Consider the following 23267-nt stretch of genomic DNA (forward strand, 5'->3'; position numbering starts at 1 on the left):
ATGTTCACTCATACCATGACATCAAGTTATTATTGAAATCCTGCGTCTTTGAAACGCATATAGTGTACCAATGCGACAAGAGCAATGAAGAATGCACCATCATGATCACAAGGAACTTTGATCTGTTTGTTTTCACTGTTTTAATGGCCTCAAGTCAGCTCTTGCATTTTGAACTAAGCAAAAGCAGGGCCAAGGCACACAAGCAATCCGCATGCAACGCATTAGTCATGCTGGGTCAGCTCCTGGATTAGACCTGGCAATACGGGTTTTGGCACCCTGGCAGCTGCCCAGGGGGCGGCACACCCTCCAGTGCCACAGTTCTGAACAGGGGTACCCAACGTGAAAGGAGTGACCCCCTTAGACAAGCCCAGATGACACCCATGGCTAGCTGCGGCCATCCAGGAGGCACACGCAGGACATCAGGTTGACATTTTTCTCCCAGTACTGCCACACCTACAGCACCAAGCAAGCCCGTACGCCTTTTGTGCTTTCATACATACTTCACTAGCTTACATTCCCTCTCGGGGTTTAAGATTCCTTGTATGAAGCTGGAGAGCAGCGTTTCCCACCAAGGGCCACACTCTTTGCCAGGCCCGCAGAGACGCCCATCCCCTCCGGGTGGCAGGTTTAGGAAAGGAGGCAGCGCTGCTCCCTAGTTCCTCTCCCCCGCCCCTCCCAGCGAGGTGATTTGTTTAAAATGAGGAAGATTAAGAGCACCTGTATTTCCATCCCCCCCGCCCAGCCCCGAGGCCGCGGTGTCGGGCCGCCCTGCGGGTGAACCGTGCCCGGGACAATGCGGCGAGGGGACGGGACGGCGGCAGTTACGCCTCGAGCACGTTTTGCCGCGGGGGAAGAACCGGCCGGACCCCCGCAGCCGTTACCACCGGCTCTGCCCCCCGCACTCCCCGCCGCGACGCGGCCGTTGCCAGGCGGCGGCGGCGGCCTCGCCCCCGGGCGGCCCATGTGCGAGGCGGCGGCCGGGGCGGCGCTTCCCCCCTCCCGCCATTAGCATAACACAGAGGGGAGGAGGAGGCAAAAAGAGAAGAAATTAAAGAAAAATAAAAAAGGGGGAGGGGGAGCCCTTTTTCTCGCATGAGCTGCGGCGAGGCCACGGGGAGCGGGGCCGCGCCCGGCACGGCTGAGGGGAGGGAGCGATGCCGCAGGAGGCGGCCGAGGGCCGGCAGACAAAGGGACCCTCCCGGTGGGGTAGCGAGAACCGGAGCGATTCGGGCGAAGGCGCCCGGCCGCCAAGAATCGCTGCTCCCCGCCCGGCCGCCGCCCTCCCCGGCCCCGGGGCGGAGGCACTCACCAGCCGAGCCGGACGAGGACCCTCTTTTCCGGGGGCCGGCGACCACGGGGAGCTCGGGCTTGGGCGGCTGGGGCTGAGCGGGCCGGGCGGGGGCCGAGGGCTGCTCCTGCGCGGGGGACGGCGTGGTGGCGGACGAGGAGGAGGATGAGACGGCTCCCGGGGGGCTCCAGTCGGGCTGCGGTGGCTCCGGAGCGGCGGGGCGGGGCGGCTCGGCGGGGCCGCCGAGGTCCAGCAGCTGCGGCGGCCGCTCCTGCGGGGCTGCGGCGAGGGCGGGAGCCGCGGCGGGCTTCCTCTCCATCACCTCCAGCTGCTCGTCGAAGTCTTCGTCCTCCTCTTCCTCCTCCTCTTCTTCCTCCTCCTCCTTCTCGTCGTCGAGCACGAACTGATAGTTAAACTGGGGCTGCTGAGGACGCGTTGGCCCGGAGGTGGAGGAGGAGACCAGGGGCGACTGGTCTAGCTCGTCCATGGTGCCTGGAGCGGGCGGAACAATGAATGCGCGGCGCTGGGGCTGTGCCTGTACCGGCTGCGGGGGGAGGGCGAGCGCTGCGCCGCCGCTGCGGGACCCAGACTCCACGCCCTGTTGAGTCACCGCTGGGGGAGGCGGCGGGCGCGGCCGCCCGCACCGCGACCCCACCCGCCGCGGCGCTGAGTGACGGCGGAGACACCCAATAGGAGCGGGAAGAGGCGCGACGCCACCAATGACACGCGGCGCTGGGTGCGGCCGCCTCATTACTATGCAGCGCGGGGCGGGGCGCGCAGGCTGGGAAGCGGGGCCGGAGAACTCGGGTAAAGTTCAGCGCAGAAAACGCGGGTGGGCGGGGGCGGCCCCACCTGCGGGTCCGGGGCTGCGGCGCCTCCTGTGGGATGGGGCCGGGGCGAGGCGGGGATCCCCCCATCCCCGCGCGGGCAGCACCGTGACAGACATCTTGTGAGTGCGTGTCGTGATTCATCACTTTCCTCTGCCAGCGCTTGGGTCACTTTCTTTTTTTTTAAGAGAGCGGTCAGACCCCTAAGATGTTAAAAAAAGGACAGGGTGTGGTGAGGCTCCCCGGCACCCACCAACCGCCCTGCGGTTTCACTCACCCTGATGTGACCAAGGGGTCCCGAGGGGGCTGAGGCTCCTTCCCAATCCCGCTCCATCTCCCGGGGGGTGGAAGTCATAACCAAATCATGATGCAAAAAAACTGGAAAATAACAGAGAGCAGACATTTTTCAGAAGAGACAAACTTGTTTAAGCGCTCGTGTTGGGTTAAGCCGGCCATCTGAGTGAACAGATCCAACCATCTCTGTACAGTCTGCATGTGAATTATGCAACTTGTGCAGGAAGAAACGGCAGCTTGTGCACAACACAGAAGTTGGCGTCTCTCTGCATTAGGCCGTGATGTAGTCTCGCTTTCTGCTCAGAGATGGATCATTGGCCAGAGCCCTTAGGGTAACCTTTTAACTTAAATGGTGTGTATTTGGATGCCATTTCCACCCCCACAGCTACCACAATAAGACCAAAAGAACTTGAAATCCTATATTTTATTCTATCTCGATGTTATTATGGATTTTTAACCCAAAGATGATTTATTCTCCCATATGTGCCTGTATAAAGAGATGAGTTCATGGAAAGGTTCAGAGCACGCAAAGTGCAGGTTGCGTGAGACACAAGAACCGAAGGAAGAGGAACCACAACTCTCCTGTTCCTGCCGTGTCGGATGGGATGGACAAAAGATGCACGTGGAGGGGAGCAGAGGCACTGGGCAGGATGAATGATGCCCAGGCAGAAGTGCCCAAGTGTGGTCCATCACTATATTTCATTCTGCATGTGGAAGAGTCCCTAGCATGAAAATGGGGTTAAATCTCCAGTATTAAGTCACTTTCTGAAAAGCAGGATGGAACACATGGAGAGACTCTAAGGGCTCCCAGCATTGAGTCCTCTCTTGTCTCAAAAAAACATGTAATATTCATTGCACGATCTGCTTGAACCCAAATATTTGAGCATGGGGTGCATTGTTGCTGCTATTTTGCACTGTTGGCTTTGAATTCTTCTTTTCTCTTAATTTTATTTTGTAACCTGTTTAGAAGAGTACACTTTGTGCAGCCCTTGCATGCTTAAGCTGTGCTGTCACCCTTTCCCTTGCTCCGCTGTCACCCTCAGCCCATCCAGCCCCAGCAAGTTCCAGATGAGTTTCTTTTCAGAGATGTACAAAACCATCAATATTCTCTATCTCTGCCAGAAATGACTGGAAGGAATGTGAAAAGTATTTCTAAAAAATGCAGAGAAGGCAACGCTGTTATCTCAATGGAGATAAAAGTTTTCCCAGCGGGTGAATAAGCACTTAACAACCTGGGAGCTCTTTAGATTGCGTTCTTTTCCCCTCAGATTTTGTATCTTCTATTGACAAATCATCCGTATATATTTCAAGTCAGCTCTTTTTACAGTGATATAAGGGACATTACAGTGGCAGCAGGATGGATGGATTAAATTCCATGTATTGTTAAACATAACCCATGGAAGTTCTGGCTAAATTCAATTCCTAGTTTCATTGTTCCATCTCTGTTACAGCCAGCGGACAACGTGCAGAAATAAAGACAGGACAGGCTCTATGGCTCCCATCCAAACTAAGCCAGTTATTCATTTGGTTCATGATTTAAGACAGAACTGATGCTTTCAGTGTTTTTTTACTCACCTATTGCTGTCTACCCGTGTCTTACAGCAGCTGCCACAGTGGAAGTGCGTGAAAAGTAAATGTTCTCAGTATTTCCTCTCTTTCCCTACCAGCTATAGCCCGTTTGGGGAACAGATAGGAGAGCGCTCAGTTCTGGGTAATGTCAAATCTCAGGACATTTTTACTCTTTGAAAAGCTTAATATACTAAATTGCCTTAAGAAATGAGTAACAATCTGCTGATGACTTTTATCTGAGGAAAAAAAAGCCCAACCAGGCCAGATTTAATAACTTATTGATGAACAGAAGTCTGAAATCTTCAGTGGCATTTTACGCCATTCACAAGAGGTGACTGGGCCTGAAATGTGTTACTGAAAGGAAAATTCAGGTTCTTTGTGTACTCTTTTATTATGTGCCAGGAAAGTAAATAGACTTGTGGTTTTGTATTGTAAATCTGCACTTTTTTATAGCAAATAAAAATATTTTGATTGAATAAAGTCTATAATTTTGCCAGCCAATCTATTTTCACATCTCTTGGTCAAACAAGAAAGCGGAATTTTAACATTCCATTAAAATATACCCTAAGGCAACAAGGTACTGTTAAAAATGTGTAAAATTCTGAGTACAGACACAGTGCTGAAACTAATTTTGACCTATCTGACTGCAGTGATTTTGAGTCATCTACAAGTAGGAAAAAACTACATATAGTTCAGCTGATTTTATCAGAATGCTTGAAAGAGAATCCATCTTCAGTTAAAGAGAAATGAAAGGGGGTTTTATTTAGAGAAAGGAAGTGACTAAAGAAAGGTCTTGGAGGGAAACAGGAAGGGAGTTCCAGGTTGCCTGAGCAAGTCCCAGTAATGAGCGAGAGGAAAATCCAGCTCTCCAGTACTGACACTATACTGCAAAACATCCTTTTTAGCTCTTGAGAAAAATGGTTTACAATTGCTATACGAAGACTGTCAACAAGTCGGAGTACTTTGCAGATATTCAGCAAGTTCATTTACAAAGCCGGTTTTCGTGGGGTGTTTTCATAAGCAAACTTGGGAAGGAAAGCACTGAGCACGTGAAAAAGCTCCACAGCACTTGGCGTGGTTCTCAATCTCCACAGCAGCGCTGCCAATGCTTACGTACTCGGTGGATATTTGTTTTTTTGTCCACTGTGACCTTCTGCTTGATCTTACACAGAAGAAATATGATATGCCAACATACCGTAGACTAGGAGAACAATTATGATGGGACAACGCGGTATTATCACTTCACAGCGGGATCAAACAGAAGAGAAAAAACATTTAGTCTCAATAGCAATTGATAATGGTGGAGTTAAAATTAGAGGGATGGTTGGATTTCTGTCCCTGCTTTTAAGTACAAGCCTCCGGGTTTCGGGCATCATGTCTGTGTCTTTGGAAGGATAAAACTCTGCGATTCTTTTGTTTTCAGATTATGCCTGTGCTGCAATGCCTTGGGCACCCTAGCAGGTTTCCCTTCCTTTGAACACCTGCTGTGCTTCTTTTCAAGATCAGGAGTGGGATATTGTGAGAAAATCACTGCTTAGTGTATTAATACAAACGCAGTGTATGGAGGAAAAAGGTGTTAAAGCATTAGTACACAGGGATTCCCATCTCTTCATGGGTTTTATGCTTTTTTTAATCCCCCTAACATCATCTTGATAAATCAAACCAGTCCATTTCTATGGTAAATGTCAATCAGTAAAGTTCTTAAGTGAAACCGAAGACTAAAGACCTTTCGTTATTACAACGATTCAATATAATAATAACAACATTGAATCAAATATGTCCATTCACACGTTAATATTAGTGTGTCAAGCAAACAAAGCCATGGGAATGTGGCAGAATGATGTACGCTAAATGATTTTTAACACCACTTCCTAAATTCATCAGGTCACTGTAGAAAATTTAAACAAATGCGAATGAAAAGTCTTCTGTGAGCATTCCTCACATTTTCGAAGGAATCAGAATGAAAGGTGATTTTTTTTTTAATTCCTCGGAATGAAGGTAATTCCCCACTGTAGGTTTAATATTGCTACCCTTCAACCCCTCACGCTTTTAAGAAACACAATGAAATTATTCACTTACCAGTTTGGCCGGAAGACTTTACATTCTTGAAGAACATAAGGACCACCAGCTTCATTGGACCTGGACAGAAGAAATCCATTCTCTATTAATACCTCTTGCAAACGGATCAAGGTAATATCATAATTATTTTTTCTAGTTCATGTTATCCCCTCCTACTTTTCATTTAAACATAAATGCTTAAAACCAGTATCAAGTTTAGATCTCGGCATCCCTAAATCTATACCCATGGACATGTCTAAATTCAAACTTTTCAGCCTTAATACTTAGCTTTTTTTTTTTTTTTTAAGGATTTTATTATAGTTCTGCTCTGTTTTATGTGAACATCCCACACCCTAATTCATGAACCAGCAATGCTTGTTCCCTGTGTGTCTGAGCGTTCAATGGAGGGAAGAAAATCCACTGATGCCCAGCACTGACATATTTGCAAGGTTCAGTTCCCCAGGAGTGAAGAAAGCAGGTTGTGCTCATTACACCACAAAGCAGAGCACGGACAGAACCGTTTCACAAGCGTAGTTTTAGAGCAGAAAGAGAATTTGGATGGCACGTTCCAGGCTCAGAGTATCCAACCCCTCTCTAAATCAGGGGCGCTCAACCTCGGATTTCTTAACTTGTCGCGTACAAGTGATGGAGCTGAATCAGCTGAGCAAAGCTCCACCATTCCGATTCCAGATGTCGAGCTAGCAATGCTACGAGCTCAGTGACCACAAGTCCAACAGCAAAAACGAACTATCTGAAACAATGTTATTTGCTCTACATTATTTTAATAGTTGAGGGTTTGGTTTTTTTTAAAACTTAGGAATTCATAAAAGTCATAATCATTTGGAATTTAAATGGGTTTGCATTTTTTTAAGGAAAAGTGCATATAATTTAAATTAGAAATCAATTTCTGCTCTTTTTATGCATTGATATTTACCCACTTAGGAAAGAAACAGCCTGGTAACCGACATTCAGAGTTATTCCCTTGGCTGCTAAATATGCCTGAGGAGTAAACAGATTGATAGCAGCAACATTTTCACCGTTCCTGTAGAGAAGGTTGATGGCATTGCTACTGGGACTACAAAACTGGAATACACGAGCAAAGTTTATACTGGAAGCAACAGAACTGATTTTAAATGGCTCACATTTAAAAAGTACCAGCCCACCATCTTCTAGAACTTTGCTCACTGCTTAATAGCTTGTCCCTTGTAAGTGTGTTTGTCAGACTCCAGCAGCTGGAGCCTTCACCTGCGTTACGGTGGCGCTTTGGGGTCACGGCGCATTTTTGACTTCCAAAGCCAGAAGGCTTGGCAGCTTTGAAAGACACCACCAAGACTCCGATTGCTGCTTCTTTGTTACAAGCATTTCGGGAGCTCTTCCTTTATCTGGGTCAGACAAAGATAGGACAGCTAAAAAAATGTTCAACACGACTACCCTGCTTTCTTATTATCACATCAAGCTGGCCCGACACTGAAGCCCTTGATGTCCCTCACCTTCCCCCATGTAAAACACCCCAGCTTTTGTGCACTTTGGACAATTTCTGTTAAATGCAGCAGCGGCAGAAGATTCAAGGCTATTAAATTCCTGATAGCTTTGTAAAAATCAGCAGCTGGCTAAATTACAGAGGGCTGACGAGCTCTCCTGTGGAGCCAGAGCCAGGAGAACTCGGATGTTACCCGTTCCATTTGGGAGCCAGCAGCCAGGGTGTATTTTTCCCAAGCATGTCTGTCTTTTATCCAGATGGCGAAACCAAAAAGGAGGATAAGAGAGATGTGAGGATGACTGAAGATATTCCAGGATAGAGATGCAAACAATGTCAGACTTGAAGCTACAGGAAACCTGAATTTGCTAGTTTTACTGGTTTTGGAACTAGTTTCTGACTGTTGTAGATAGGGATGCGTTTTAGGTGAGTCATGCCTGGAACCCTGCCTAGGTGCAGCCACAGTTTTGGCAAGGAAGGAGAAAAAAGGGAGATAAATCTTGGAGGTTGAATTCTCTCTGATATATCCTATGAAAAGGAGCAGAAACAAAAGGAAAAGATCTTGAAAAACCAGCACATTAACCAGAAGTTACACAAGGCCACTTCGTTCCCTAAAGAAAACCAAGGTTCTTCAGACTTTCTAGGGGATGGTGTTTGGTGGGCCCAAGCTGTTTTCAAATGCATTTTTTTCAATGCAAATATAGTTTTTACTCTTCTCACTGCAACTTTTGAAAAATTAACATATTTCAGTGAAAACGGACTACTTGAATACCATGCAACATCTGCTCAGCACAGCCTATTAGCTCAGATTAACTGGTTTTATTCCATCTGTTAGGACCAGGTTGCTAAACAGCGCAAGTTATAATGTATGAGCCTGGAAATAACTATAACTTGAGCATATCTTGAGCAGAAATGCCAGGGTAAATTGAAAAACACCAGTTTGGCTTTAGAGGTAGCTGGCTAGATGTTATTTGTTTCTCATCCAAATCTTACCCACTTTTAGCTTTAGAAAAACAGAATTTAGAACTAGCACTTTAGGATTTATCCAACTAATTCACCAGAATTCTTGTAAATTTTGCATTGTGCCCTTGTAATGTCAAACAGAACTCTCTGATGGAGCACATAACGACCTTCCTGAAGCTCATACAAATGAACTAAGATGGTTAATAGAGACGAACGAAGATGGCAGGTGGTGTCTGCCCTATGAAACCTATTTCATTCTCCTTATATCTTTGCTTGCACTTTTGATTTTTACCTAATCCCCGTTCACTTAGATTTTTCATGAGAATAATGACTTCCTTGAAATTTCTTTTCTTCCCAGAATGTCACCTGGCAAATCACTTTCAAAAGGCTGCTGCTAAAAGAATAAAATCATATAATGCTTCAGGGTGTAGTGATGATGAGCAGCTTTTTGACACTACACCAGTAGTAATTTCTTTTAGCTAGACTACAGTCTAGAGGAGCAACAAGTTAATAAGGCACACAAATATGTGCATACTTGCAGGCTGCTACTGAATTCACGTCCATTTTATTTATTCCTTCAGCACACTGCATTCCTTTCAGTGTGAAACTGTTTTGTGAGTATCCTAGGAAAAAAGAATGAAATTAAAACAACAGGTCTATTGATTGCCATTTCAAATAAATTCTTTCAATGGTGAGAAGACAATCTCCTCGTTCCTATTAGGTAAACCCAGGAACTCCTCTGTTTTGCTCAATAGCTGTGTGATCACAGACCAATACAGGCAGCTTCTTCCTAGCTGGGAATGCTCATGGAACTGATGTGAGGGTGAAATGTACCTCTGATCACTCATCTCATCTCTTTTCAGCACTTTGCAAGGGCCATGCTTACCTTCTATCTTGTCTCAGAGGAATCCTCAAATTCAACCCACTTTTAGGCAAATCCACTCGTCAGATCATCATGTTGCTGCTCATCTGACCTGGTTTAGCCCTTCTTAGAGCTTGAAGTTCGTACAGATGTTTGCCAGTTGTATTGAACTCTTTCTTTGAAGCAAAGCGTATTTTATTTTCCTTCAAGAATATAACAAAAAGAAAGGTTGTAAAACACCAAGATATCTATGCATTTTATATTAACTAAACATCATACTTCATCAAAGCGTCTATTCTGGCTTTCCCGCAAAGCGGGTGATGGTTCTGACCTCTGTGGGCTCAGCCTCTCTGCCCTGAGCTTAGGCACTTTATTTTTGCCCAAGTCCATTTTCATGGCTGCACAGGATGCTGAACTTGTAAAAGTAATTTGTGTACCCCACTGTGGGCTGAGGAAGGACAGCTGGGAGCAGACAAAAAGGGATCCTAAAACGGACCAGACCTCCAGCTGCTGACCCCTGGAACAGAAAGATCAGCACTGACAAGTGGCACAGTCTCCAACTATTCCCTTCAGTTGCCTCAGACTAAAACAGCTCAGGACCGGTTAATTCTTCCTTCTTCATATAGCATCCATCTAACTGCAACCAAATAAAGATAAACATTCCTAAAAACAGTACAGGATCTCATCTCCCACACTGTTCAAGTGCTATTTGAACTGCTCTAACAATAAAATCAGGTGTCCCCCCAAAATATATAGTGTACAATACACCGGTTCCATTTTAGATCATTTTATGGCAACTGAATGACATTTAAATTTTTATTGCATCCCTACCAAAATGTAATTTTTAGACACACCATGCCAGGGATTTTGTCATCTTCTCTGCTTGGAAATTTCAGTTCAAATTACAGATATTTCTTCAGCCTAAGTATTTATGCATTTATGTGTGGCATATATACGTATGTATGTATAAATGTATACACAAAATGTGAACCAAATGTCCTGTCTCTGGGCTGACCAGCTGTTTGGCTTTAATTAGGTTCATGTTTACCCTAGGGAGTGCTTAGGCCGCCCAGCCGAGCGCCACGGCTCACTCTGTTACGCGATGTACTGGCATGTTAAGAAGTCGATTCCTCCTACACACAGTTCACAAGATACAATACAACAGGTGGATGAGAAACACGTTGCATGGGGGTGTTTTGGAAAAATGAGGCAACAACAAACCAAAGAGGTCAGTGGAAAAAGATCACTCAGTTTGCTGCCTACCTTTATCGGTTAGTTGTTGCAGATGTTTTGGATTTGCTTGAATTGGAAAAACAGATCTAGAAGAAAGCAAGGAAATATATATAAGCATTAAGCAAAAAAAAAAAAAAGAGAAGGTAAAAATATTATCTCCAGTGAGCTAAGAATAGCATCCCACAAAACTACATTTAGATATAAGAGATAGCACACACAGGCACTATGTATTATAGCTAATTGCACACGCTCCTGTGAGTTCTCCTCAGTCGTAAGCTTCTAAGGCAAAGATTACATCACCTCCTATTTACAGAACATAACACAAGGACCCCACAATCCTGATGGCAGCCCCTGTGTGACGTATAGATACTATAAACACCTCCTGACAGGATGGGCATTTTTTCCTTTTTCAATCAGATTTCTCAGGACTCCGCAGCCAGGCCAAGCGCGTCAGCTGGAAGCTCTGCCGAGCAGGGGCTGGCAACCCACGCCGCCAAAGTTCAGAACGATCATCATGCCCATGAAGTAAATACCACAATATACAAACCGATTTCATTTCCATGCATTCTGCTTCATGTCAGGCTTCATGTCAGCACACGACTGATTTATGATCCATCCTGAGTATTGGCAGCACCCAGGTGTGTGGGATACATATATGCAATGTTTGTAGGTGGATCACCTGGGGCAACGTCACATGGGATTTGACAAGACCAGCGCGTTTGGGCTTTGGCAATAGTTGGAGAAGGAGCCAACAGGATTACTGCAAGAGATAACGTTGGGTGTTTGTGTTCTCAGTGCTGCTGCACAGGAACTCAGACATTGCCACAAGCTGTGTGGTACCCTTCCAAAAACAATGGCCATCTCACGTAGCAAGCACAAAGAACAGCCGGCTGGTCCTGGGGCTGACGGGGTCATTTTCTCAGCAATGCAGCACTGAAGATGGGGGCTTGGGGCTTGGTTATGTGGGGAAGGCTTTGAAATGGCACATGAGAAAGGTGGGGATTTGTGCGCAGAAAGGGAGAACGCGGGCTGAGCTGCTGGCTCCCGGGGCTGTGCAGCAAGGGCAGGAGGACACGCCAAGCACTGGCCAGCAGCACACGCCAAGCACTGGCCAGCGGGACACGCCAAGCACTGGCCAGCGGGACACGCCAAGCACTGGCCAGCGGGACACGCCAAGCACTGGCCAGCGGGACACGCCAAGCACTGGCCAGCAGCACACGCCAAGCACTGGCCAGCGGGACACGCCAAGCACTGGCCAGCAGCACACGCCAAGCACTGGCCAGCGGGACACGCCAAGCACTGGCCAGCGGGACACGCCAAGCACTGGCCAGCGGGACACGCCAAGCACTGGCCAGCAGCACACGCCAAGCACTGGCCAGCGGGACACGCCAAGCACTGGCCAGCAGCACACGCCAAGCACTGGCCAGCGGGACACGCCAAGCACTGGCCAGCAGGACACGCCAAGCACTGGCCAGCAGGACACGCCAAGCACTGGCCAGCAGGACACGCCAAGCACTGGCCAGCAGCACACGCCAAGCACTGGCCAGCGGGACACGCCAAGCACTGGCCAGCAGCACACGCCAAGCACTGGCCAGCGGGACACGCCAAGCACCGGCCAGCAGGACACGCCAAGCACTGGCCAGCAGCACACGCCAAGCACTGGCCAGCAGCACACGCCAAGCACTGGCCAGCAGGGCACTCCAAGCACTGGCCTGTAGGACACTCCAAGCACCGGCCAGCAGGACACGCCAAGCACTGGCCAGCAGGGCACTCCAAGCACTGGCCAGCAGCAGCAGCTGGAGGAGAAAGAAAGAACAAAATGGAACCTGTTTCCCTACGTTTTGGAAAGAATGGCCTGTGGCAAGACGGGAGAGGGTTAGGAGAAAAAGAGCAAAATGTATAAAATGTGAAGACAAAAAGGAAAGGGCAAGAAATCCCCTTTTCTAGCACAAAAATAGATGAGGCAGAGAAACACTGAAAAATGGAATTTCAGGTTACCTTGCTGCACTGAATGTTTTAATAGTTTGATTCAGTTCTGTTCTTTGAAATGAAGATAGCGGAAAGGAAAGGGCATAAAATCCTCCTCACAAGCAGCAAACCAACAAATTTCAAGCTACCTTGCTGCACTGAATGTATTTATAGTTTGACTCGGTTCCGTTATTCTAGATATACATTCAAGCCTATTTTATTCTCTACTCTCCCTTCTCATTCCAAACTTATTTCTAAGGAGCAGTTTTTCTCTCAGGCATGCACATCTAAGTGTTACTACAGTGAAATGCAGTTGTTCATGGGTATCTGAAGGCAAGAGGACAAAAATCTGGTGCAAGAGGAATTGCGAGGCAGTTGTTACAGTGCTTTTAGTATGATGAGGACTGACTTTACAGCCTGACCTTCCACTCTGCTCGTTCTATTGTACACAGATATTGAAATAGGAAGGTGTTTTCCTAAGTTAGACAATAATCAGAAACAACCATGCATTCATTTAATGAATAATAACAAATTTGAGTCTCTGCATTTATGAATACCACTCAGATCAAAATTCTTGTAGACTAAGAATTCATCTTCAAATTACTATTAAGCAAAAGAAACACGCACAAATGAAAGCTAAAAAGATATAATAATAATAAAACCTGTTGTTGTGATTAAACACTAAAGCATTTTAGAAGGACTCCACCTAAAACCTAGAAAGCATACTAGAGCTGGGTAAAAAATCAAAGGTATTCAGACTTGGAAATGAACAGTTCAAGAGATGCAGCTACTTCAGCCAAAGTGAGTAGGATTCCAATAGAGCCCCTTCAAATCCAGCGACTGGTGTGATGAAGCGGGAAATGCAAGTGAGCTAAACCGGCAAGAGTCTGGGAAAGCAACATCAACCACAGCTTAAAAAGAAGCTGGTGCTGTCCTAACGTAAAGTCACCAAAATCAGTGCAATCCTCGGTGCTCATGAGGGTTTGCAGCACGACAAGAAGAGATCTGGAACGCTGCTGCATCACCCCCAGTGCTGCGGAGCGTGAGGCACATTCTGGGCACGCAGCAGCGCTGCAGAAATCGTGTCCCCCTTGTTTCTCCAGAGGGAGGTTCTCTTCTGCACAACCTCTTTCTAAGGATACCACAGCACTCTGTCGCAGCTTTACCTCTTAATGACATCGGTAGCTGACACTCTTTTCAAAAGATAACCCTGGAAATGTGTGAAATTATGTAAACACACATTTGCCTCTGGGAAAAGTGAAGCGATCCTTAATTTTTACCAACCTGGGTAAGCTCTAGAGAGTTCATATTATGTTTTGAAGGTAATTGTCACTAAAATCAGATCCAACCTTCTTATGCAAGGAGTTATTGGGTGAGATCCTCAGCTTCTACAGGTTCAGGCTGCTTCGTTGAACTCGCACGCTGTTGGGAATTAGTGTTTGCTGGGAATCTGCCTTGCTACAGAGCTTCAAAATTGACTAAATGAAAGGTGAGCTACAGGAAAAGCGTAGTATCAGAAGATGTATCTGTGCAGAATAACACTCCAAGCTACAGTCTGACACCATATTCACCAGACATGACATGAAAAAAAGCAAAACCAAACTGGGAATACTGCTGCTGCTCAAACTTGAGCCCTTGTTCCCACAACTTCGGTGATGCAGTTTCTATTTGGGATGGTATGCAGCACTGACACCAAAGGAACCAAGAGACGGATTTGGTAGGACCACGCTGTGTGGGCAGAAAAGGGCTTTGCAAAGTCTAAAAAAAATGAAGAAATCTTAAAGGCAATTGTTGTTTATAATATTTTTCAAAGAACTTTGTAGCAGCTTTTGTACAACATGCATTTTTAATGATACCTAGCTTAACTATTAACCGTGTCTTTGAAAATAAGTGAATGTTGCCACTCCCTACATTTTTCAGAAATTAATGGAATGGGATGTACCCATAAAATGATCGTTAACTGCATCCATTATCTTGCCTGCAGATTTCATCTAATCTTTGTACTTGATTCTAAGCTGAAGATTCTCCTGAATAAAGTCCACGTATTTCTAAGAACAAGCGGTTCAGGTATTTCTATTCTAATTACCACCATACCACAAGAACTGAAATAGCATCAATTAAAATTGTCATTGACCTCTTACAGAGCACTGATATAAGTGCCATTCTCCTGGTGTCCCAGCTGCTTTTTATACAACGGGGTATTTTATTTCCTCTGAACGTCTGATAGAAAGATTAAACTGTCCAATGTTTCCAATTAAAAACAGCTTGTGTTCTACAGTGGATTTAACTACTTCATTAAATCGCTCATTATGGATCTTCTCATGGCACCGTTTTCAGTTCTTTCCTTCAACCTATAAATTTTTCACTTAGGGATCTAATAAAATCATCAGGAAGCTTAAATTTTGTTCATATGCCAAGTATCACGAAGATGTAATTAAAAATCATTACCACTATTCCATCTGCCACTTCTGTGCGCTGTCAGTGCACCTGACTCCTCAGTGTGCAGTGTTCACAAGTCTGCAAATTAATGCAATATGAGCAGAGAAAACGTCCATGTTACCTAAATACAATTTAAATTCTGCGCTTCTTTTCCAACGCCTCCCACTGCTCTCTCTCAAGCCCAGGAATCTCTGGTCCAGCGCACAACCAGCGGGCCTTCATGGGAGAGAAATGTTTCTCCTTTCTTCTCGGGAATGTTGCCAATACGCTTCCTTGCCTCTTTCGGATGCGCCTGTCCTTCTTCGTGTCTATGTTTTGTTCCCTTTAGATCAGCGTAATGTTAGAGCCTTTCTGCCCATGTGTATGCATGCAGAATTAATAGACTTCAGCTACTACAAAAAGATGTTGGCAGGAGTTTTGTTGGCAGCAGACAGAGTAAGCACATAACTCCCTTAGTGGCTTAGTTACCCTGGTCGCCAGCCACATTCAATATTGGCCTCAAGGTGCTTCCTTTTGCCCTTTAAAGCCTCGTGGAATCTCGAGCCGAGCGCTTCCTCCAGGGCAGCGGTTCCCTCACCTTCCCCAGTGCCAAAGGTGCTCACCCGAGTCCCCTCTGTCGCACCACAGGTACACAAACCTGCCCAGCCAACCAGCAACTCGACTGCATCTGCTATCTGTCTCCTGCAGAAATGACCAACCTGCTGCGATCATCAAAGTTAGAGATTGTACTCAAGTTATTTTGTCCTTTTTTCCCCACAAAAAATGCAGGTTGGGCATTCAAAGTTACACTGAAATCCTTCATTTTTATGTAAATGCTCTATCTGGCTATTATAAACTAAAATACAAATCAAAGTTGTCACTCTTGGTCACACTCTTCCCTTAACAAAATGATACTGAGCTTTAAGACATAGGTGATAAACATACACTGATCCTGATGGCATTTTGTATGACTGGATGAAAAGATTAAAACCAGCGAGCTCTCTTTAGTATAAACCAATCCATATTGCAATCCAGTAAAACTTTCAAGAAGTACATCATGGTTATACGCAATACATCATTCAAGGTCAACAGCAATTTCTAATTCTTTTGAGCCTCCCGGCCACGAATAAAACCGTAAGCACCTTCATTTGCTTGTGAAGCAGCTAAGAGGTCTGGATTCTGCAGTGCCTGCTAATGGGTGGGTGTCCCTCCTCACAGCCACAACCTGCCCTGTCTACTATCCAAAACTGCACTTAGTAGCGAAGTATTTGCTGGACCGGACCTAAGATCAGGATTTATCTAAAAAAGGTTTTTACTGGAAGAAAATCAGGTTATATTCTGAAAATAAAACACAATTTAAAACCAATTATAGCCAGCTTTTGGAGGGAGAGTTCTAGATTATGTTAAAGATGTGGTAGTTACCTGAACATCCTCTCTGCCCTATGACCCCTTCAGCCTTTATGGCACTTGTCCTGACGCTGCCAATAGTAACAAAACATAACAAGCAACAGAGTTGGCCCCTATGGTCATAAATGCATCCACAAAACAATTGTATGCAAATATGTAGTAACAATTGCGTTGCAAAATACTGTTTTAAGCACCAGACTCCAAATAACTGGAAAGACTGATTAAACAATAGTCAATAAATATATTCACTAAAATGACAATTATTTCTCTTTCTTATTTACTTTGCAGGGGATTTGCACATCAGTCCTCTCACAAAAATGCTTTTCAGGGATCACAATTCTAAACTTCTTTTTAATGAGTCTGTACTTCAGCTTCCCACTAAAAGTTCAGCTTTCCAAATATCACCGCTTGGGGAAAGACTTACAGATGCTGTTTCCAGAGAAACACATAGATGTGTTGGAACGGAGGGCACAGCTCGTGTTTTTAGAATCCTGGTTATACTCAGGGAAGTACCGCAGGCCTGCATTGCAGAGGGCTTAGTTCTGAGCTCTGGAGACAGCATGAAACCAGAAAGCTGACACTGGCCTCTTTTCCTCCCACCGCAAAGCCTGGCTTAACTCCAATCCCACTCAGTCTAGGGAGTAGTTAACAAGCTACTTGTCAGGAGAAGAAAACAAAATCATTCAGCTGCTTTACCTTTCCGGGATCATTTGCCTTGAGGTCCATTTCCCAGTCTTATTCCATGTGCCAGAGCTTTTTGTGACAGCCACAGGTTAACAAAGTGAATGTGAGAAAAACCCCAAGCGATCCCTTCGCTGGAATCGCCACCAAAAAGCCATCAGTTGATCATAGGTGTGGTTTAGTTTGCGCTTGTCAGAGGGTCTGTAGGAGATTTCACAACAGAGAATCAACACTGCTTTTATTTTAGCACCAAGAGCTGTTCAAGTGATGGTATTTAAGGAATGAGGTCACATATTCAAGCTGTTTAGATACAACAGTGTTTAAAGATGTCAGTCAGGCTCCCAGCAGATAAAGAGTGCGGCAGTTATCAGCCAGGCATTTCTGGCGATGCTTCTGAAGCCCTTTACACCATATAGCACAAAGTAGGAGTTATTACTACATGTAATTAATACAAGGCTTGATGCACGTCTCTGAATGCCTACACCTCAATGGTGCAAGAAAAAAGTCAGTTCTTACCTGAATCAACGGGTTTTTCTCTGTAATAGGAAAGTTTTCACTAAGACAGACGTTGTGGCAGGAAATCCTGGGCAAACAAACACATTTCAATTACTATATTGGTGAAATTCATTCAGTGGTGTAAAGTACTAATCTGAATTTCTGACTTAATCCAGATGTATTTAACTAACATGGAAGACTTGGCCCAAGAGTTTTGGCTAATGGCAGAATATATTTGAGTGTTCTCATGCATCCACAGAAAGACCAAAATCTACTTCTTTAAGCATCCCACTATGGAAAAAAATGAGCCAATGGCTGATATGGTCTGAAATTAGTGCGACTGTACTGTCAGCAAAATATTTGCTTGATCACAATTAGACTTAAATTTGATCTTTTGTCAAAAAAATCAACAAATTCTTGCTTATCAAGTGGTCCAGATCTGATTTACCATATGCAATTCAACTGCAGTTGATTTTATTTGCCCCACAAGCTTTACAAGGAATTTCTTCTCAAATGTAATCAGTTAAAAAGAAAATCTCCCTTCTCCTAAATACCTGCACTGACAAGTCCATCTGAAATACTGACATTTTGTCTTCCAGCATACATAAACCCAGTTTCTTCTCAGTGGTTGGTAAGTGATATATCCTTCCTCAAAACACATTTGAGAAAGAATATTTGCCACTAAAGTTTTGACAAATATACTTGATATGTGTTTAAATTATTATTATTTCTGTTACAATAAAACCAAAAATTAGGCATTATAATAATTTCTCTGAAGAATTTCCTGTCCAAGGCTCTATGTTGAAAATACTTATAAGTTCAATAAAAGTATTCACATAAATAAAATAATCGATGTGTACAAATGTTGCAGACTTTAGCCTAAAAGATGGTAGCGCTCTATGAAACCCCTGGAATTGTCTTTGAGACACGCAGGATAAACTGGGCTGTCAGGCAGCCATCTGCATTCATCTTTTATGAAACACTTTATGCCAAATATATTTCCTCTGACTTCATAAATGCAAAACAATTTCTTTCCAGTCTCACACATCTAGCAGATACTTACATTAGGCTTTAGTAACTTATATCATTCAAAGATCTCAAGACTGAGTCTTTGCACTGGTAAATATTTCAATAACTCTCATGATGAAGTTTCTAGCTTCCCCTAAATCGTATTCCACTGTTTGTGTACTGAAGCAACAAGATTGCAACATTGATAAAAATATTTACGGCCGAGTTTGATTTACACTGCTCTGTGTTTATGTGGAAGACAAAAATATTCCACAAGCCTCACCTGTCCATGTGAATTTTGCTGAAGGCAGTGAGGAAATCGCAGCTCCACAGCAATCCTGGCTGCATAAAGAGAGGACCTGAATTGCAGGAATGAGCCCTGAGAACCTGCTGAAGCGCACGGTCCCATTATTTCTGCTCAGCCCCAAGGGACTGTAGAACTAGCCCTACTATGATACCAGAAAGCCAACTGAAAGACAGCATAACTTCAGACTTTCCCAAGTGTGACCTTATTTAATATTTGTTATGTAAAGAAGAACAGAAGATGGATGGGTAAAATCCTTTAATGGGACTTGATTTGCAGCAGTCAGGCACACTGCATGATATAATCCTTGAATTCAAAAGATTTTTTTAAGAATAAAAAATATTAAGCAGCAAGTCAAGCAGACAATTATTTCACTAAAGTCTGACCAAATACAATTAATAATTCAGTAACTCTTACTCCCACACCTTAACCTGGACAGCAACCATTGAACTGTAAGACGTTCGGTATTTATCTCTAGGCAGAAAGCAGAAACGTGGAATATCCAGCCGTAGAAATGGTCAGTGAAATGATCACCACAGAAAATGTGAGTACTGAGGGGAGCAGCCCATGTGTAAACCGAGACAGTTAACACTCAATGTTTTCTGTTTGAAAAAAAAATGTTTTCACTGACATTATTAAAACGATTCTTGTTCATTTCTGCGCTGTATCGATCATTCTTTTCTTTCTCTCTCTCTACCAAGAGTGGACACAGGTAATTTTTGTCCTTTCCTTGTTCCAAAATGAAATGAGAGGCTGCCTTTTCTTCCAGGGAACTCTGCCCCCGCTCCTTGGGCACTGCTCATTGCCTCCTTCATGCAGCTGTGTGTGCAGCCTGTGGACATGAGCCTGCCCCAAAACCAAATATGAAAGAAGAAAACCCATTGCTAGCTACTGGAAATATCTTTCCAAAAGACAAACCTGATGGAAATGTAGCCTCCCTAGACAGTAAGTTGGATAATAGTGAGTCAGTTGTTCAGTCAATGTGAGCTGTCATGGTGACTTTTTTGGCATTACTCTGAAGATCCATGCTGAGATATGACAGGTTAGAGGTAACAAAAGAGTCACCCAAGCCCCAGAATTGTATCAGTGCTGGAAATGTGATTTTCAAGTTCAAACGGGACTACCTAATCACCCAGCATCAAAGCCACATCCAGAAAGATTCTTAGGAGTTGTTTTTCCGAAGTTTTTGACCCAAAGTCTCTTGTCTGTACAATACAACAAACATCTCAATAACCGCTCAAACAAATGAAACATCTCCTTTAGTTGTCCATTAAGCAACTTTCCACCAAGGTAATTTACTTCCATTGTAACCAATTAGTAGGGTACTAAGAGCATTTTACCACTTCATTATTTCGTGTCATCAAAATGCTGGGTGATCCACTGTGTTCAAATGCCTCATTTCACAGCTCAACAAAAGCTCTCACACTCATTCTACAGATCTGATTCAGAAAATCCGCCATTGCTTCTAACAGATGGAGATCAAGTAGAAATGAATGATTGAGTCTATTTTAGTTATTTACCAGACATAATACCAATTACACGTGTTTCTAATTTTCTGTTAATTGAAGTACATGACAATTGTGCTACACGCTGTACTTATTTTGGCCGGATCCTTGGCTGCAATAAACCAGCAAACCTCAATTATGTTAATTAACCTCTGTAATTTAGGCAAACCTAACATAACCGCCTTTTGGATTTGTCTATTTTTTAAAGTTTGCTTATGTTAATACGCCTGTTTCTGGTGGAGAAGCAGAACCACTAACTGTAAATGCAAACAGAGAAGAATGAGCCTGGAACAGCCTCTTCATTTCTTTGCTATTATCGGGCAGACATCACACAACAACTTTGAAAAGAAATACCCCAAAACTGGAATGCGTTGTCATCTTTCCAACGTATATCAGATCAGACATCCAAATCCTCAAAATGAAAACTTTCTAAAAGCAACTTCGGAGCTGACTTTAACAGTCTCTGCCTTCACTCCTCCCCTGTGACACGGTGTGTGCCAAGCTCTCTGCAAACCGTGCAAACATGGGACACCAGCGAACTTACTCCACACAGTTTTCCTTGAAGCTGGAATTACTCGCTAAGGCTGAAGGATAAACTAAAATTTTACGTTTCTCAGCCTCATCAACAACAAAGTTGTTTCTTGTGCATATTCTAGATCATGAATACCTGGAAATCTGAAGCCTTCTAAAAATGCAGAGGGTGGACTAAAAGGATGTAGAAAATGTGGGGTTTTGCAGTGTCTTCTCTCTCCACGAGGTTCGCGCAGCGGGTCTGATTGCGCACAGACGCAGGGAGTCAGGAGGGCTGCAGGAACGAAGCGTCCAGGGCCTGGCAGGTCACAGGCCATGAAGCTCAACCTGGCTCGTTACCGCCTTGGGGATGAACAGTATTGGGGCCATTTTTGCCCAGAGACACCCCAGGAGGAATTCTCCCTTGGAAACTCAAAGGTCTCCTTGTTACCTCTCAGTCTCACACGGTTACGGTGCGAGAGCCGAGCACAAACCCTATCAATAATGACTAATCATCTAAAAACATAGCCTGCTGATTTTCCCAGTGAAACGCAGCAGCTACAGAAAATCCATTTACAGCCTGTCAAGGATGGGTGAAAGAAAGAAAGGAAAATCACAAAGGAACTAATTCTTCATCTTTTTTCTTTTTTAGTCATTAGTCAGAGCCCATTAAGCCCAGCTACGAGTCCCCTATTAAGGACAGAAGACCCCTGCAGATATAATGGGGAATGCGAACGTGAGCCTGTGCACTGCCATCTGCTGCCACCAGCTTGGGGTGACAAAGCTTCATTACCGGGAACATCTTCCATTAGGGACCCTGAGCCAGCTGTGCCCTCTTGGTTTGAGCCGCGCGATGCGTCACTGCAGCAACACAGACACAGCCAGTCCATTACTCTCAGGTTGTCTGACTAAGCAGCTTTTGGCTGAGCAAATGTTCTGTTATTTCACCACTGGGACCAAACTTTGATTTCAGGTGTAATCCTGCAGTCTTAGCATTTCCTAGTTAGGGTTATGCTTCTACAAACCCAAGGACAGATGTGGCCCTTCCTGGGTAAACGCTGGTGAGCAGCTCCGAAAGGAATCCCTTCATCCTGAGACTTAACGAAGGGATGACAGGACGTAAAATGTTGAAGATCAAATTCTATTGTCAGTAAAACATCCATTAGCTAGAGAAATTCTGCAAGGATTTACTAAATCTACCACCAAAGTTACCCGTCTTTGCAAGGGTATGGAGAGATATTCAGTAAGCCTGAGTCAGGGACTCCTGGTTAAGACTGCACAATACAGGGACCCAATCTGAAATCACTGCATCTCTGCAACTACGAGCCGCCCATGAATGAAACTCTTACAGTCTGTACAGCAAGTGGAGGGAACATAGAGCATTTATAAAAACATTACTAAAACTCAGTAACTCATTAACCTGTTGGTAAATTTTTGTGTAATTGTAACATGTTGGGTCCGTCTTTTTGAAGATAAGAGTAATCCCACGTGCTGTAGTTTTAGTACGATATTGACTGATGCTTTGAAACATAATTCATAATGATAGCTTTTTATTTACTACTTAAAAATATGCAAGTCAAGTCTTCAGAAAAACTTCCTCACTGAAAACACATGAACTGCAGAAAGGCTGCCTGTCAGGGAGGTAAATCTCATGCCAAAAAGTACGTCACCTTTTGTGTGCATGGAAATAATGTGGCAAACTCTTGTAGGCTGCCCACAGATCTCTCCCTCTTTACATTCTGCACACACTCAGCACGATAGTGCAGGAGATGTTTTTGTTTACAGATGACAGGGTTTCTCAGCAACGTAAGAATGTGAAGTAGAAAGAGCGTGTGTCAATAAGAACAAAGCAAGAAGCCAGTCTTGGTTTCCTTTTGCAATCCGGTGGTTTTCCATTCATATGTTTCCCCTGCCTATGCTTTTTGCCTGCAGATTGCCCAACAACGTTCAGAGCTCGTTTCAGGTTCACTCCTGCCATGTACACAAAAATGCCCCGAAAGAAAAGGGGAAATAAAGGGCATAAACATAAGTACATAGACAAAATGCTTCTGTCTCATGTGCAACTACATAACACACATAAACCGATCTAGGTCCCAGTCTATATTATTGGGAAAATCTCAGACCGGAGGCAGTTTTTGGTCTGCTGATGAGCAGAACTGCAGCTTCTAAGCTTAGCTCTAATATTCACCCCAGCTGGACATTCTGCTTGCTTCTGAGTAATCACACTGCTTTCACCTGACCCAAGAGGGGTAGGTTAAAAAGTAACAAGCAGTTTTAAAGTTCTGGGAGTGTGTATACTAGAAAGCCATTTAAACCTCTTTTCCTCTTTTTTTTTTTAATTATAATTGCGTATGTCTTGGAGTAGAACCATTGGTCTCTTTGGCCACATCTGACTGCAAA

At 44.4% G+C, this 23267-nt stretch overlaps 1 protein-coding gene across 5 annotated transcripts in view; it reads right to left on the reverse strand.

Moving 5' to 3' along the window:
• Positions 1-17246, reverse strand: part of RTN4 (reticulon 4) — a 56358-nt gene extending 39112 nt beyond the window's left edge. For 2 of the 5 annotated variants that reach the window (XM_071805619.1, XM_071805620.1), the window contains exon 1: positions 1310-1909. In XM_071805619.1, the coding sequence (XP_071661720.1) occupies positions 1310-1775 (466 nt within the window). In that variant the 5' untranslated portion in view covers positions 1776-1909. Of the gene's footprint in view, positions 1-1309; positions 1923-2392; positions 2494-6057; positions 6118-9362; positions 9542-10601; positions 10658-17060 lie in introns of those variants that run through there. The other 3 variants (XM_065833616.2, XM_065833615.2, XM_065833617.2) reach the window with 3 other exon arrangements.
• Between the last annotated feature and the right edge of the window lie 6021 nt (positions 17247-23267).

Source organism: Patagioenas fasciata, chromosome 3 (assembly GCF_037038585.1).
Source record: "Patagioenas fasciata isolate bPatFas1 chromosome 3, bPatFas1.hap1, whole genome shotgun sequence".
NCBI classification, from domain to species: Eukaryota; Metazoa; Chordata; class Aves; order Columbiformes; family Columbidae; genus Patagioenas; species Patagioenas fasciata.